At 43.5% G+C, this 17,028-nt stretch overlaps 1 protein-coding gene across 1 annotated transcript in view; it reads left to right on the top strand.

Moving 5' to 3' along the window:
• Nucleotides 1-17,028, top strand: part of LOC115205051 (protein diaphanous homolog 2) — a 675,845-nt gene that overhangs the window by 351,011 nt on the left and 307,806 nt on the right. Inside the window, exon 22 of the mRNA XM_029770617.1 lies at nt 10,442-10,536. Coding sequence (XP_029626477.1) covers nt 10,442-10,536 — 95 coding nt within the window. The remainder of the gene's footprint in view (nt 1-10,441; nt 10,537-17,028) is intronic.

Below are 17,028 nucleotides of genomic sequence, written 5' to 3' on the forward strand. Positions count from 1 at the left end.
CCTAGCTGGCTCAAATGGAGGCCGCTCTTGAACGTTTTCAACGTTGCAGGAGCTGTGTTTACTTTGCTTTGTTCCGGGACAATGTGGACCGTGTTGACTTTCAATATAGCAACTGCTTGCTACTCTTAGCAAGGACGTGGCAAGGACATGGCAAACCTACATAAGCTACTGGGGAACCCACACCCAGCTACTTTTTATTTTTCTTCCACCCCAGTAGCCGGACGCCGCTCTGGTCTGGTGGATGTTTGGCCGCCGTTTCGGCTCTCCAATGCCAGACTGGCCGGTGTTAGGCAGGGTTCCATCCCCGAAGGGGTCTCCCCCTTCCCTGGAGAACGGAGCTGATCTCGACCCAACCAACCAGCCATGGAGGTATGTCACTCGCGGTGGAAGTCGAAGAAGGCGTCCTCTGGCAATGGGGGTCTCCATGGAGATGTTGAGCTCGGAACTGACACAGACCAGAAACAGCTTTGCCGCCCTGGAACCAGAAGTTCTGGTGCCTTTGTCCTTGGTGGCTTCCCAATCAAGATTGGATCTGGAGGCGTCTTCATCCTCGGCTCTGTCTCCCTCTCCGGTGGATACTACCTCGGGTTCAGATCCTAGGAGCTCCCAGCCTCACCAGACCGTGAGGCTGCCTGAGAGACCGGCCCATTTAACATCACCAGCTGTCATCATAGGCAGCTCTATGGTAAGAAACATCTCGGTCCCCAAGGCAAAAACCCTGTGCTACCCAGGAGCACGAGTACAGGACATAACAAGGCTGCTTCTGACTGTTCTACCACAAATGCTGGGAGCTGACACTGTCGTAGTCCATGTGAGGTCAAATTACATCAGGAGGGCTAGCTCGGAACATTTGAACATGGATTTTAAAGAACTGATATTAGCATTAAACTATCATTTTGATGTCCAGTACCATTGTTGGGCCGCGTGTGTGAAAGATTCAGCAGACTGCTGGCATTACACATCTGGCTAAAAGACTACTGTAGCTCTGCTGGAGTCACTTTTATTGATAACTTTGACATCTTCTGGAAACAGAAGATACTCTACAGGAATGACGGAGTCCATCCAAATCATCTTGGCTCCTGCACTCTGTCCACACATTTCAAGGCTGCGTTGAAACAATGACTGGTAAATGATTCAAGACCAGCTCAGTTAATCCCTACCATTGTGACAATGAGTCATCATAATGCTGCATCAAATGTACATGATCTTAGGGGCATTGGCAAACACAATGTAAGTAATTTAATTGATACTCCTAATTGCACCGAATACATCTGTTTATCCTACAGCTATTGTAATCAGTAATCATGAGCCTATAATCCAGTTACACTGTTGGCACTGAGGTAGTGTGCAATAGTAGGAATACCACTTTATGCAGCTCACCCTACACTGTCAGCGCCAAGCATGAAAAACTATCAAGCAACCCAGAAAGTGCTAAAAATAGCCCATTTTAACATATGTAGCCTAAGAAACAAGGTCTATGAAGTCAATAACTTGCTTGTAACAGATGACATTCCTAATCTGTCTATCTCTGAAACTCACTTAGATAATACTTTTGTGGTAGCAATACATGGTTATAACATCTACCGAAAAGACAGAAATGCCAACGGAGGCGGTGTTGCGGTCTATATTCAGTACCACATTCCTGTAAAGCTTAGAGACGATATAATGTTAAATACTGTTGAAGTAATATGGCTACAGGTTCATCTGCCTCACCTAAAGCCCATTGTTGTGGTAAGCTGCTATAGACCACCAAGTGCTAACCGTCAGTATCTGGATGTTATGTGTGAAATGCTTGATAATATATGTGATATCGACAGAGAAGTATATTTTCTGGGTGATTTTAAATATAGACTGGCTATCATCAAGCTGCCCACTCAGGAAAAAACTTCAAACTGTAACCAGTGCCTGCTCCCGAGCAAACTACTCGCCAACGTCCAGTCTCTTGACAACAAGGTAGACAAAATCCGAGCAAGCGTTGCCTTCCAAGGAGACATCATAGACTGTAATGTTCTTTGTTTCATGGAAACATGGCTCACTCGGGATACGTCATCAGAGTCGGTACAGCCACCCGACTTTGATGAATACGCTGATTCAGTGAGCGAGTTTATTAGCAAGTGCATCGGTGATGTTGTACCCACAGTGTCTATTAAAACATTCCCCAACCAGAAACTGTGGATTGATGGCAGCATTCGCGCAAAATTGAAAGCGCAAACCACTGCTTTTAATCAGGGCAAGGTGACCGGAAACATGACCGAATACAAACAGTGTAGCTATTCCCTCCGCAAGGCAATCAAACAAGCTAAGCGTCAGTATAGAGACAAAGTAGAGTCACAATTCAACGGCTCAGACACTAGAGGTATGTGGCAGGGTCTACAGTCAATCACGGACTACAAAAGGAAAACCAGCCTCGTTGTGGACCACAATGTCTTGCTCTCAGACAAACTAAACAACTTATTTGCTCGCTTTGAGGACATCACAGTGCCACTGACACGGCCCGCTACCAAAACCTCCGGGCTGTCCTTCACTGCAGCCAACGTGAGTAAAACAAACTGAAATGGTCCACCCACACAGACAGCGTGGTGAAGACAGCGCAACAGCGCCTCTTCAACCTCAGGAGGCTGAAAAAATGTGGCTTGTCACCAAAAACACTCACAAACTTTTACAATTGCACAATCAAGAACATCCTGTCGGGCTGTATCACCGCCTGGTACGACAACTGCTCCGCCCACAACCGTAAGGCTCTCCAGAGGGTAGTGAGGTCTGCACAACACATCACCGGGGGCAAACTACCTACCCTCCAGGACACCTACACCACCCGATGTCACAGGAAGGCCAAAAAGATAATCAAGGACAACAACCACCCGAGCCACTGCCTGTTCACCCCGCTATCATCCAGAAGGTGAGGTCAGTACAGGTGCATGAAAGTGGGGTCCGAGAAACTGAAAAACAGCTTCTATCTCAAGGCCATCAGACTGTTAAACAGCCATCACTAACATTGAGTGGCTGCTGCCAACATACTGACTCATCTCTAGCCACTTTAATAATGAAACATTTATGCAATAAATTTATCACTAGCCACTTTAAACAATGCCACTTTATATAATGTTTACGTACCCTACATTACATCTCATATGTATATACTATATTCTATTCCATCTACTGTATCTTGCCTATGCCGTTCGGCCTTTGCTCATTCATATATTTTTATGTACATATTCTTATTCATTCCTTCATTCATTGAATCAGATGTATGACATGCCAGCAACAAACGCTGACACTACACATCTAAGTATATCGTACCAAATTATGAAAGACAAGAATTGTACTTTTGAATTCCGTAAAGTCAGTGTGGAAGAGGTGAAAAAAGTATTGCTGTCTATCAACACTGACAAGCAACTGGGGACTGACAATCCAGTTTTAAAATTACTCAGGATAATAGCAGACGATATTGCCACTCCTATTTGCCAAATCTTCAATTTAAGCCTAATAGAGAGTATGTGCCCTCAGGCCTGGATGGAAGCTAAATTTCGCTACCCAACAATAGTAAAGCCCCCTTCAAATAGCCAACCAATCAGCTTGTTACCAGGCAAAAAACACACAAAAAATTGTGTTTGACCAGATACAATGCTATTTTACAGTAATCAAAGTGACAACATAATTTCTGCATGCTCTATAGGGAAGGACACTCAGCAAGCACAACACTTACACAATTGACTGATGATTGGCTGAGATAAATTGATGATAAAATGATTGTGGGGGCTGTCTTGTTACACCTCAGTGCAGCTTTTGCCATTATTGATCATAGTCTACTGCTGGAAGAATGTGTGTTATGGCTTTACACCCCCTGCTATAATGTGGATAAAAAGTTACTTGTCTATCAGAACACAGAGGGTGTTCTTTAATGGAAGCCTATCAAATATAATCCAGTATGAATCTGGAATTCCCCAGGGTAACTGTTTAGGCCCCTTACTTTTTCAATTTTTACTAACAACATGCCACTGACTTTGAGTAAAGCCAGAGTTTCTATGTTTGCAGATGACTCAACACTATACACGTCATCTACTACAGTGATGGAAATGACTGCAACACTCAACAAAGAGCTGCAGTTAGTTTCAGAGTGGGTGGCAAGCAATAAGTTAGCCCTAAATATTTCTAAAACTGAAAGTATTTGTATTTGGAACAAAACACTCACTAAACCCTAAACCTCAACTAAATCTTGTAATAAATAATATGGAAATTGAGCAAGTTGAGATGACTAAACTGCTTGGAGTAACACTAGATTGTAAACGGTCATGGTCAAAACATATTGATGCAGTAGTAGCTAAGATGGGGAGAAATCTATCTATAATAAAGTGATGCTCTGCCTTCTTAAAAACACTATCAACAAAGCAGGTCTTACAGGCTCAAGTTTTGTTGTACCTTGACTACTGTTCAGTCGTGTGGTCAGGTGCCACAAAAAAGGACCTAGGAAAATGGCAATTGGCTCAGAACAGGGCAGCACGGCTGACCCTTGGATGTACGAAGAGAGCTAATATTAATAATATGCATGTCAATCTCTCCTGGCTGAAAGTGGAGGAGAGATTGACTTCATCACTACTTTTAGTGAGGAGAGGTATTGACATGTTGAATTCCCCGAGCTGTCCGTCTAAACTACTGGCACACAGCTCGGACACCCATGCATACCCTACAAGACATGCCATAAGAGTCTAAGGTCTCTCCCCAGTACCCAAGTCCAGAACAGACTATGGGAGGCACACAGTACTACATAGAGCCATGACTACATGAAACTCTATTTCACATCAAGTAACTGACGCAAGCAGTACAATTAGATGTAAAAACAGATTAAAAACACCTTATGGAACAGTGGGGACGGTGAAGCAACACAAACATTGGCACAGACACATGCATGCACACACACACACACAGACGATAATATACACACTATACATACACATGGATTTAGTACTGTAGATATGTGGAAGTGGTGGAGTAGGGGCCTGAGGGCACACTGCTGTGAAATCTGTGGATGTATTGTAATGTTTTAAAATTGTATAAACTGCCTTAATTTTGCTGGACCCCAGGAAGCGAATGAGGATCCATAATAAATACAAATACAAATGTGCTTGTCTTCCTATGTGGGAGAGGGTTACAGTATATATTTCTTATTGGCTATGTGACAATGGAACCATGAGGATTTTCGAGTGGCTGATTGCATACTTACGCCCACTCATCCCCTCAGGAATATGGCTCTGTTCCATGTACTCAACTAACAGCGGTGGTGCTTTTCCCTCTCTTAGCTAGCTGGACACTGACAGGACATTGATGTTGCGAATGGAAGTTGTGAAATGATGACTGGGATGAGGAATTATACTCAAGCCCACTAAGTCCTGTGAGCAGTCTCTGACTAACACTAACCACCAACATCCACCTCCAGGTTTCTCAATATCCTCCCAGTCATAATATAATGATCTCCTCTGTCCTCAATGACTGCTTAAGCAAGATTTGTGCTGTAAAAAAATATTATTTATTTCTAACTGCAACCTGGGGACTGGGTGTGGAGCAGTGGGAGGCAGTCCAGCTGTAACAATAGACAGGAGTGGGGGTTCTTACTCTGTCACCCCATCTGCACTGATATCTCCCAATTGGCACCATATTGTCTATAAAGTGCACTTCCTTTGACCAGGGTGAAAATGACTCAAAAGTAGTGCGCTAACTAGAATAGGGAGAATAGGGTGCCATTTTGGAAGCATCCATGAAGTGAGATGAGATAAGCACTGGATGGGAATCGGGTCAGGCATGCTATGTTAGAAATGGAGTCAGCCTTCACCCCATACAGTATATAGTGATCTAGCAGCATAACATACACACATGGAACTACCGACTTATGTTTTGCTATTCTCTTCAACGGTGGTCCACAGGGAATTCTACAGACCCATTTTGACACGAGCCAAATTGATTTAGTCTGTGCTTTAACATTGTAGACTCTGACAAAGGAGGAGAATGATCAGGATTAATTATTGAATTAATGGATGTGGTGTTTGTACAGTAACATATATTTGTTGTGGTTCTTCAATTGTTCTTCATATTCCCTCCCTCCACTCATCATCAACATCTGATCTCTTTGCCAACCTTTATATAATGTCTTCATTGTTTTTCAGATCCTTTTAAAGTTGTTGGGATTGTTGATTAATATATTAGGAATCCAATGGTGTCCCAGTGAGACTGGAGCTAAATTACTGTATGCATCTGTCATGGAGAGACTTGCTGAAAGGCAAGTCAAATAGCTCATTCAGAGCAAGAGTGTAAATTATGCTAATGAGGCAACAGATGAGCTGAAACTTTCTCTTCCACCAATTAAAATGTAACAGCAAATGTGTTTAATACTCTCATGCAAGTTGTCAAACTTCCCACAGTTGACAATTCAAAACATACTTTGAGAACTTTTTGTAATGAACACGAGGCGAGACAGAGAGCTGGTTTCAAGCACAGGGCGCAGCAGGTGTTTATTGCAAAGGACCACAGGAGGAGGCATGCAGCTGAGTCCAGGGGCAGGCAGAGGTCATACACAGGGGGTCCAAAAAGGGCAACAATACAGGCAGGGAGAAGGCTAGTTATGTGGTCAGGGAGAATGGGCAATAGGTAGATAACAGGAAATCCAGGAGGCTAAAGTACATGCAGGGAACAGGCAAACGTTGTCATTAGTGAGGCAGGCAAAAACTATCATACACGGGATGCGTAACTCGCGGGAAAACCAGCCCTCTGAAAAGACGTGTGTCACAAAACCTCACATTGATTAGGTGCAAAGAACTGAACTAAATAGTGTGTGATAATGACATACAGGTGTGGGAACAGGTGATTAGAATTCAGGTGATTGGGACCTGGAGAGTGAGCTGTGTTCAGGGGATCTAGGTGTTTGAGAGTGTGAGCTGGAAAGTGGGCTGGAAGTTTACATACACCTTAGCCAAATTCCTGACATTTAATCCGAGTAAAAATTCCCTGTTTTAGGTCAGTTAGGATCACCACTTTATTTTAATAATGTGAAATGTGAGAATAATAGTAGAGAGAGTGATTTATTTCAGCTTTTATTTCTTTCATCACATTCCCAGTGGGTCAGAAGTTTACATTCACTCAATTAGTATTTGGCAGCATTGCCTTTAAATTGTTTAACTTAAGTCAAACATTTTGGTTAGCCTTCCACAAGCTTCCCACAATAAGTTGGGTGAATTTTAGCCCATTCCTCCTGACAGAGTTGGTGTAACTGAGTGGGCTGGAAAGTGAGCTGCGTTCAGGGGATCTACAGTTGAAGTTGGAAGTTTACATACACCTTAGCCAAATTCCTGACATTTAATCCTCCTTGCTCGCACAAACTTTTTCAGTTCTGCCCACACATTTTCTATGGGATTGAGGTCAGGTCTTTGTGATGGCCACTCCAATACATTGACTTTGTTGTCTTTAAGCCATTTTTCCACAACTTTGGAAGTATGCTTGGGGTCATTGTCCATTTGGAAGACCCATTTGCGACCAAGCTTTCATTTCCTGACTGATGTCTTGAGATGTTGCTTCAATATATCCACATAATTTTCCCTCCTCATGAAGCAATCTACAGTTGTGGCCAAAAGTTTTGAGAATGACACAAATATACATTTTCACAAAGTCTGCTGCCTCAGTTTGTATGATGGCAATTTGCATATACTCCAGAATGTTATGAAGAGTGATCAGATGAATTTCAATTAATTGCAAAGTCCCTCTTTGCCATGCAAATGAACTGAATCTGATTGTTTGGGGCATCCGGAAAAAAGCTTGTCCGGAGTAGGCAAGGTGAGCGCTACCATCAGTCCTGTGTCATGCCAATAGTAAAGCATCCTGAGACCATTTGACGAAAAATGCAATTTCCAGCATGATGGAGCACCTTACCATAAGGCAAAAGTGGCTCGGGGAACAAAACATTGATATTTGGGCCCATGGCCAGGAAACTCCCCAGACCTTAATCCCATTGAGAACTTGTGGTCAATCCTCGAGAGGCGGGTGGACAAACAAAACCCCACAAATTCTGACAAACTCCAAGCATTGATTATGCAAGAATGGGCTGCCATCAGTCAGGATGTGGCCCATAAATTAATTGACAGTATGCCAGGGCGGATTGCAGAGGTCTTGAAAAAAAAGGGTCAACACTGCAAATATTGACTTTTTGTATCAACTTCATGTAATTGTCAATAAAAGCCTTTGACACTTATGAAATGCTTGTAATTATACTTCAGTATTCCATAGTAACATCTGACAAAAATATCTAAAACATTGAAGCAGCAAACTTTGTGGAAATTAATATTTGTGTCATTCTCAACTTTTGGCCATGACTGCATTTTGTGAAGCACCCCCACAACATGATGCTGACAACCCCGTGCTTCACGGTTGGGGTGATGTTCTTCGGCTTGCAAGCCTCCCCCTTTTTCCTCCAAACATGACGATGGTCATTATGGCCAAACAGTTATATTTTTGTTTCATCAGACCAGAGGACATTTCTCCAAAAAGTACGATCTTTGTCCCCATGTGCAGTTGCAAACCGTTGTCTGGCTTTTTTTATGGCGGTTTTGGAGCAGCGGCTTCTTCCTTGCTGAGCGGCCTTTCAGGTTATATCGATATAGAACTCGTTTTACTGTGGAAATAGATACTTTTGTACCTGTTTCCTCCAGCATCTTCACAAGGTCCTTTGCTGTTGTTCTGGGATTGATTTGCACTTTTCGCACCAAAGTACATTCATCTCTAGGAGACAGAACGCGTATCTTTCCTGAGCGGTATGACGGCTGCGTGGTCCCATGGTGTTTATGCTTGCGTGCTATTGTTTGTACAGATGAACGTGGTACCTTCAGGCGTTTGGAAATTGCTCCCAAGGATGAACCAGACTTGTGGTGGTCTACAATTTTTTTTCTGAGGCCTTGGATGATTTCTTTTGATGTTCCCATGATGTCAACCTAAGAGGCACTGAGTTTGAAGGTAGGCCTTGAAATTCATCCACAGGTACACCCAATTGACTCAAATCATGTCAATTAGCCTATCAGAAGCTTCTAAAGCCATCACATCATTTTCTGGAATTTTCCAAGCTGTTTAAAGGCACAATCAACTTAGTGTATGTCAACGTCTGACCCACTGGAATTGTGATAAAGTGAATTATAAGTTAAATAATCTGTCTGTAAACAATTGTTGGAAAAATTACTTCTGTCATGCACAAAGTAGATGTCCTAACCGACTTGCCAAAACTATAGTTTGTTAACAAGAAATTTGTGGAGTGGTTGAAAAACAAGTTTTAATGACTCCAACCTAAGTGTATGTAAACTTCCGACTTCAACTGTACCTGTTTGAGGGTGTCAGTTGAAAGCAGACGTTACACCTTTGACTCACTATCCGGCCTCTTGAGTTATGGAATTTATTTTGTATTGCTCCTCATTCGACAAAACACCCTACTTTTTTTATTAGCAGCAGATATTAAGTGTGTTTTGTTCATTATTAGCTTTATTCATAGTAGGTGTTTAATTCATAATATGTGTTTCATTTTCACTCATCACACAATCTTACTGCCAAAACATTCCCTTTGGAAATGTATCTCTTGAAACATGTCTGTTCTGTTTTAGCTTCATTTTGGGGTTGACATTTACTTGGGAGCATAATATGAGATGTTAAGTTTTTATATTTGTTTTCAAATAATTAGGGATCAGAGTAGGCTTGCAAAATTTTAGCAACTCCCCAAATTCCCAGGTTTTCCAGAAATCCTGGTTCTGAAAATCCTAGGAATTTGGTAACGTAACCAAAATTGTGCAACCCTAGACAAGAGGTATGCTATCTTGTATATCAGATGTGAACGTACAGAGGGAGTGTACTGTCGTAGAGTGGGCCTGCTGTAGCAGCTGTGAAGACACTCATTACCAGACCTCCGCTGGTGACTCCCACCCATACCAGCCTACCAGCCAAAATGTCAAAATTCCCCTTGAGAGCATCCTCCAGGCCCACCTGGAAACTGGGGTGTCCGCTGAGAATGCCTGCCTAGAAATAAGCATTATCTTCGCATCCATCTAACTCTCATAACTCTCGTTCTCACTGGAAACCTAGCTAAGATGTAGCCGGGCCGATGCTCTTGACCACACCAGACCCACTTGGCATTACTTACCTGAGATTCTGTCCGTATGTTGAATGTTGAATCTGTGGTTTAACCAAAGGTTAGGAGATTGACTCATCAAGTCATTATCTGGTAATTGGTGCACAAAATGTTTGTTTTCACTAACAATCAGATCAAAGGGCTGAAAGTGTATTACTTTTCTAAGAGACAAGTTTGCTCTGGGCTCGTTTTTTCAGAGGGGCCAATGAGTGGTGAAAGCTCTCTTTTGAACCTGCCGGTCTAATACAAAAAAAGGACGAAAATGACTTGTCTTCCCTTTCTATATCACAACAGCAATTTTCCTGGGCTCATTCCGGCTGCCTTATGAAGAGATCCGGGACATTGTGCTGGAGGTGGACGAGGAGAGGCTGAGCGAATCACTGATCCAGGTCAGTCCAACCTACCGTCTGACCCCTTTGGGTGTGCGCATGTGCGTGTGTATGCATGCATCCATGTGTATGTGTTTGAACTGCGTGCACATGTGTGTTTGTGTGTCTGTCTGTCTGTGTGTGTGTGTGTGTGTGTGTGTGTGTGTGTGTGTGTGTGTGTGTGTGTGTGTGTGTGTGTGTGTGTGTGTGTGTGTGTGTGTGTGTGTGTGTGTGTGTGCTAGGCAATTGTAGTCCATCAAGATACACCTTTGTGTTTTAATGTGTGGTAGGTAGCCTGGTGACCTCATCTAATTTTTTGGAACAAGTCAGCATCACCCCATTCTTCCACACCATAGGGACCTCCTATTCATCCACTCATAATAGATGGTGTGGGACAAGGCTTGGCAAAACTCCCTCCAACTCCACCCTCCTTTCCCCTGCCCTTTCTCTTATGCCATGATTGATGATCCAGCTAGAGGTACTCTATTTACACATTGTTTCTGTATTCCTTGTCAGGGAGAATGGAATAATTGTGAATGGGGCGGCTCGTTTGAGGTAGAGCTGCATTGGCTTGGCACAAGAGTTGAAATCTGACATCGCCCGCCCTATCCTTTTATTACTTCTCTCCTGCAGCCCCCTTTCCTGTCTGTGTCTCTCTGAGCTAGACCACTAGGGGTATCATTCATATTGTTCCTGTGCAGTGAGCTGTGTGTTCTCTCAGTCTTGACTGGAACACAACCAGTCTGTAGACCTTTCTCACTCAGAAAAAGAGATAAATTACCCTGTAGATATGTATTTTATTTTTCCTTTGTCCTTATGGTTTAGTAGTAAACACACACAGCACCACAGAAGGTCACTTCTTTGCTCTGAGGCTCTTCAAAGACAGTAGGAAAGTGTGGCGGCGTTGAAATATTGTCACGTATGCTCCCTCTCCGGCCTCTAGGTCATCAGGCTGCTGATTATCCCGCACACCTGTCACCATCGTCTTGCGCACCTGCACCTCCTGACACTCACCTGGTCTCCATCACCTCCTTGATTATCTTCCCTATATCTGTCACTCCCCTTGGTTCTTTCCTCAGGTGTTATTGACTCTGTTTTCATGTCGGTGCATTGTTTGTGTTTCATGTTCGTTGTTTCTTGCATTTATTAAAACACTCACTCCTTGAACTTGCTTCCCGACTCTCAGAGCACTCGTTACAAATATATTTATTTAGATGTTCTCTCTCTGACTGCCAGCCGCCCCTGCAATACTGTTATTTTGAGCTCTGATAACCTTTAATTGGCTCGCAATCTGGCAGAGCACAGGGCCTGCGTTAAAGCACAACGGCTCAAACCCCACCGCCACTTTGCAGAGGCATAGGGAAGCTAACGTGATGACCTTTTTCCACATTCAGCCTTTCCGTCGAGGGGAGATTCATCTGTCAACAGAACCTCGGCCATATCCCATTGTCGTTCCCGATCCCTGTTCCACATACAGATATATGGCCGGGTCAAACAGCCACACTGTACTGTTCCCTCACTTGAACACTCGACGACTCACCAAGGCCTAAGTATAGCCGTGGGAAACAGTAATATCCCTTATGTGTTGTCGCCGGGCAGACTTGTGGAATGGAGAGTTGACTTGGAATCTAAGAAGATTGTTGGTAAGCAGTGAGAGGAGAGGCGCCGGGGGATGTATGGATGCAGGTTGATTCAGAGGGGGGAGATCAAGCCTACCGCTGGGATGACACAGCCCTGAGTATGGTCTCCTTCTCCACTCAGCTCATCTCCACTCACTCCACTGATGAATCACAATACACGGACTGCTCTCCGCCACACACATTGGCCATTTACACACACATGGCTGCACACAAACGCACCACCATGATGCACCTTTAGAGCCAGAGTAGGATGATAATGTGGATGATGCTATGAGGTTGCTATAAGAGGAAAGGGAACGTGATGGTGAGATCCTAATGAGGCCTCTCATGTAGATGGGAGAAAGGCTTTAACTTCTTGGGGCTATGTGGGACGTTAGCGTGCCACCCGTGGCGCACCCTATCAACAGCAGGTGCATTTCAAGAGCGGCAAATTTGAAACCAAATAAATGTCAAAATTCAAATTTCTCAAACATACAACTAACTTACACCCTTTGAAAGATAAACATCTCCTTAATCTAACCACGTTGTCCGATTTCAAAAAGGTTTTACGGGGAAAGCATAAAGTTAGGTTATGTTAGGAGAGTACATTGACAATAGCTGTGTTTAATGCATTGTCGATTCAAAGACAGGCGTCACCAAAACCATAAAATCAGCTAAAATTATGCACTAACCTTTTACAATCTCCATCAGATGACACTCCTAGGACATTATGTTAGACAATGCATGCATTTTTAGTTCTATCAAGTTCATATTTATATCTAAAAACAGCGTTTTACTATGGCGTTGATGTTCAGGAAATCGTTTCCCTCCGATACCGCCAGTCAAGTCATGACAACAAAATAATGAATTAATATTAGAAAACATTGGTAAAATATTATATTGTCATTCAAAGAATTATAGATTTACATCTCTTGAACGCAATGGACTTGCCAGATTTAAAATTAACCTTACTGGGAAATCACACTTTGCAATAATCTGAGCACTGCGCCAGAAAAATACGCATTGCGATACAGACTAACCGCCATGTTGGAGAGATCTAAAATCGAAAATACTATGTAAATAATCCATTACCTTTGATTCTCTTCATCAGATGTCACTTCCAAAGAATCCCAGGTCCATAACGAATGTAGTTTTGTTCAAAAAAGCTCATCATTTATGTCCAAAAACCTCCGTGTTGTTAGCACATGATCTAAGCCAGCCGGACTTCACTTCACGAATGGAAAAAATATATTTATGTTCGTTCAAACATGTCAAACGTTGTATAGCTTAAATCATTAGTGCCTTTTTTAACCAGAACATGAATACAATTCAAGGCGGACGATTGGGTTCTCTTTTAAAACGTTTCGGAACGAGAGTACCCACCATCAACTTGCGCGCCAGGGGTCTAATCGGCCATCACAGTTCCAAGTCTCTTATTCGGTCAGATCTCACAGTATAAGACTAAAAACACTTTGTAAAGGCTGGTGACATCTAGTGGAAGCCATAGGAAGTGCCAAAACATTCCTCAGCCCCTTTGTTTTTCAATGGCATAGGTTTAAAGTCAATTCAACACATCAGGTATCCACTTCCTGTCAGAATCTGTCTCAGGGTTTTGCCTGCCAAATGAGTTCTGTATTACTCACAGACACCATTCAAACAGTTTTAGAAACTTTAGGGTGTTTTCTATCCATATATAATAAGTATATGCATATTCTAGTTACTGGGTAGGATTAGTAACCAGATTAAATCGGGTAAAAAATTTTATCCAGCCGTGAAAATACTGCCCCCTATACCCTAACATGTTAAGAGATGTGTTAGGTACAGAGTGGTTCTCTGTAGAGGGGGATTTCTCTCTGCCTCTCGCTTCACTTCCAGCAAAGGTCAAAGGGTAGAGTGAGAAGAGTTCAGTCCAGCCCTCCTTCACACTGCAGTCAAGGAGATGTCGGCCCCCAGGAGAGGAGAGCTAGGGAGGGGCGTGAGCGGCCTCGCCATCACCCCCTTCGCCAAATTGACCGCAATGGAAAAAATCTAGAAAATTGTGTACGCAAAGCGAGGGCCTCGGTAGTCCACTCATGCCCACGGCGAAACCGATACTATCCCTGCTCAATATGAACCGGGGATCCCATGGCACCATTCCCAGGAGGCAGAGTATTTATTGAAAATTCACTTCAGTTCAAAAGGGCACCTCCGCTACAGCTCTTTCAAAGAGGAATGTGGGAAGGGAAGAAAAAAAATTATGAATAGATAGACAGATAGATAGGGAGGGAGGGAGGTAGAGAAAGTAGGGCTCTTAATGTATATTAGACCATATTCAATTTCATCATCTTCCCGGCCCCATGTCTACATGCCGGGGGCGGCAGGTAGCCTAGTGGTTCGAACGTTGGACTAGTAACCGAAAGGTTGCACAACAGAATCCCCGAGCTGACAAGGTAAAAATCTGTCGTTCTGCCCCTGAATAAGGCAGTTAACCCACTGTTCCTAGGCTGTCGTTGAAAATAACAATTTCTTCTTAACTGACTTGCCTAGTTAAATAAAGGTAAAATATAAAAAAGAAATGTCTAATGCAATGATTTGTCTGTGAAACGTTGTGGCACACCGGCCTTGACACGTCCATCCATGCGAAGTGTCACCTTGTCCGAGGGGAATACATATTGGAGTTGATTGGCTCTCCATATGCTGCATTAGAAGCCAACAGCGCCCCACCCTATGATGTACAGATCCCCAAACTCCGGCAGACACCACCAAACAGTCACCACCATCCATCCAGCAGATCCATCTATAGGATTCTGTCTCTTCCATGTACTATTAGCTTTACCTACATCCTCACTCAGTACACATTCCCTTCCACTCACACATCTCCAGTCTTTCTATAAGATGCCATGCTCTGAACAATGGCCCTTTCCATTCAGCTGCTTCTCTATGAGCTCCATCTGATCATGGCTTTACTCACGTTTGCAGAGAGGTCAGTTTTGGATGTCAGCTCAATTTCTTCATCGCCACATACCCAGAAGATGTCAGATGGCCTCTGCGTATCAGTACAAAAGACCTGCTGTAACGATTAGATGAAAAGGTTGCAAAAACAGTATATTTTTTTAACGAATGTTCGCCCATTAAAAAGTCTGAGTGTTTCACGGCAAAATCGGGGCAAAGGTCTCCTTGAAAAGGCCGCCGGTCTGACAAAGCCACTCAGAGAGGTGGCGGTGAAAGAGACGTGTGGAAGTGCATTGTCTGGGGAGGGGGGCAGGCACGTGTGACCCCCCCCCCCCACCCCCTCCAGGCCTCGACTCCCATTGTCTGCAGTGTGACAAGGCTATAACCTGAGGGCCTCGGCTCGCGCTCCCTGCTTCGCTCTTTATTCAGACCACATAATAACAGTTCAGCCACACTTTAAAACACTGCTGCTCTGTTCAGACTGGTTCACACCCATGAATTATTTTCAAGTTAATCACCGCACCAGTGGGAGCAGGGGGTCGTGGACCGTGGGATGGGCTCCAACCACCACACTGACACACATTACAGTTCTTACTCTGGAGCGCCCTTTTTCATTTGAATCTGGCCCCCGGCTATAATTGACAAAACAAACTCAAGAACGGTGAGGCAGGATCATTCCATTGCCAGTGTCTTAAGTTGGCTTTTCTGTTGGCTCCTTAATCATTCCAAGACCCCCTTCATGGCCTTCTCTGCCCTGTCGGGAAGGCTTAACTGACATAATGGTGGTATTTGGTTCGGTTGGTGCCAACTGAGCACAAGTAGGCCAAACAATACACAGATCATTAATGAGCTCCTCACAGGCTGGGTAACTTACTGAGATAATACATTGGTAGCTACAACGCAGTGGGTCGAGACCTAGAGCTGTGAAAGCAGCACCAAACGGCTACACAAAAAGACACGCCTAAGACTGCTTTTTCATGCTGCCCATTTGAAGGGATTTGTTAGCAGATGTAGTTTTCCAAGATTTGGAAGGTATTTCAAGGTCCTGTTAGATAATATCATTTTAAAGACTTCAAATATGTTTGAAGGTTCTTTTAGGGAATGTACAAGTCAGCCTTATTCTTTGATTTAAAACATCACACTTGTAAACCTTCATGTTATTCTGACTGGGCACACAATGTTTCCACCGATGACTAAATAATCTGTTCGAGATCTAACAAACATGCAGTTCCGTAATGCCCGACAGCACTTGTTGTACTCTTTGAGGTTCTAATCGGCCCCGGCTACACTATATACTGTATAGTCAATCGGGCAGAGAGAGGGAGTCTATCATGTTCAATTGGCCTCCATTTCCAAATTAGCCATGTCACTTCAAAGCTAATGCATACACACAAGGAAATACGAATACACGATGGCATATGTATGTACTCTTTGAAGGATACATTTGTGGTCATTGGGATAATTTTTCTGTGGCAATGATGAGTTATTTTAAAAGGTACTTATGCCCAACCAAGGCCATAATAGCTCATAAAAATGACTCAAGTATTATATTGGTTTTATGAGATCTTCAAATTGCGTTAGTCAGAGGACACTTGCCATAGGGAGGGGAACATAGAACTTCTAGATTTCTCGGTGAAGGCTTTGGTGTCAATGGCGAAGAGTGTCCATCATTGCCACAATTGTACCATTTTTAGTCGCTCCCGTGGATGTTTTGATGTACCGTGACAACTGTGTGGAGCTAAGGCTCTCTCCTTGACCCCCCCATTCGACATGAAAAACTAACTCAGTTAGTGGCTCTTTTGAGCCCAGCTTAAGAAACTTCTGCGGCTTTTGCTGCTAGAACTCCTGGTGCTCTACTCTCTCTTCCACCAAGGCTTTAGCTTTCACTCACTCAGGCTGTGGCGAGATGAGAGGGGTAAATACTAAATATTTAGGTGCAGTAACTTTTTGGTGTGTGTTTGTG

This window comes from Salmo trutta, chromosome 13 (genome assembly GCF_901001165.1).
Source record: "Salmo trutta chromosome 13, fSalTru1.1, whole genome shotgun sequence".
In the NCBI taxonomy this organism is placed as follows: Eukaryota; Metazoa; Chordata; class Actinopteri; order Salmoniformes; family Salmonidae; genus Salmo; species Salmo trutta.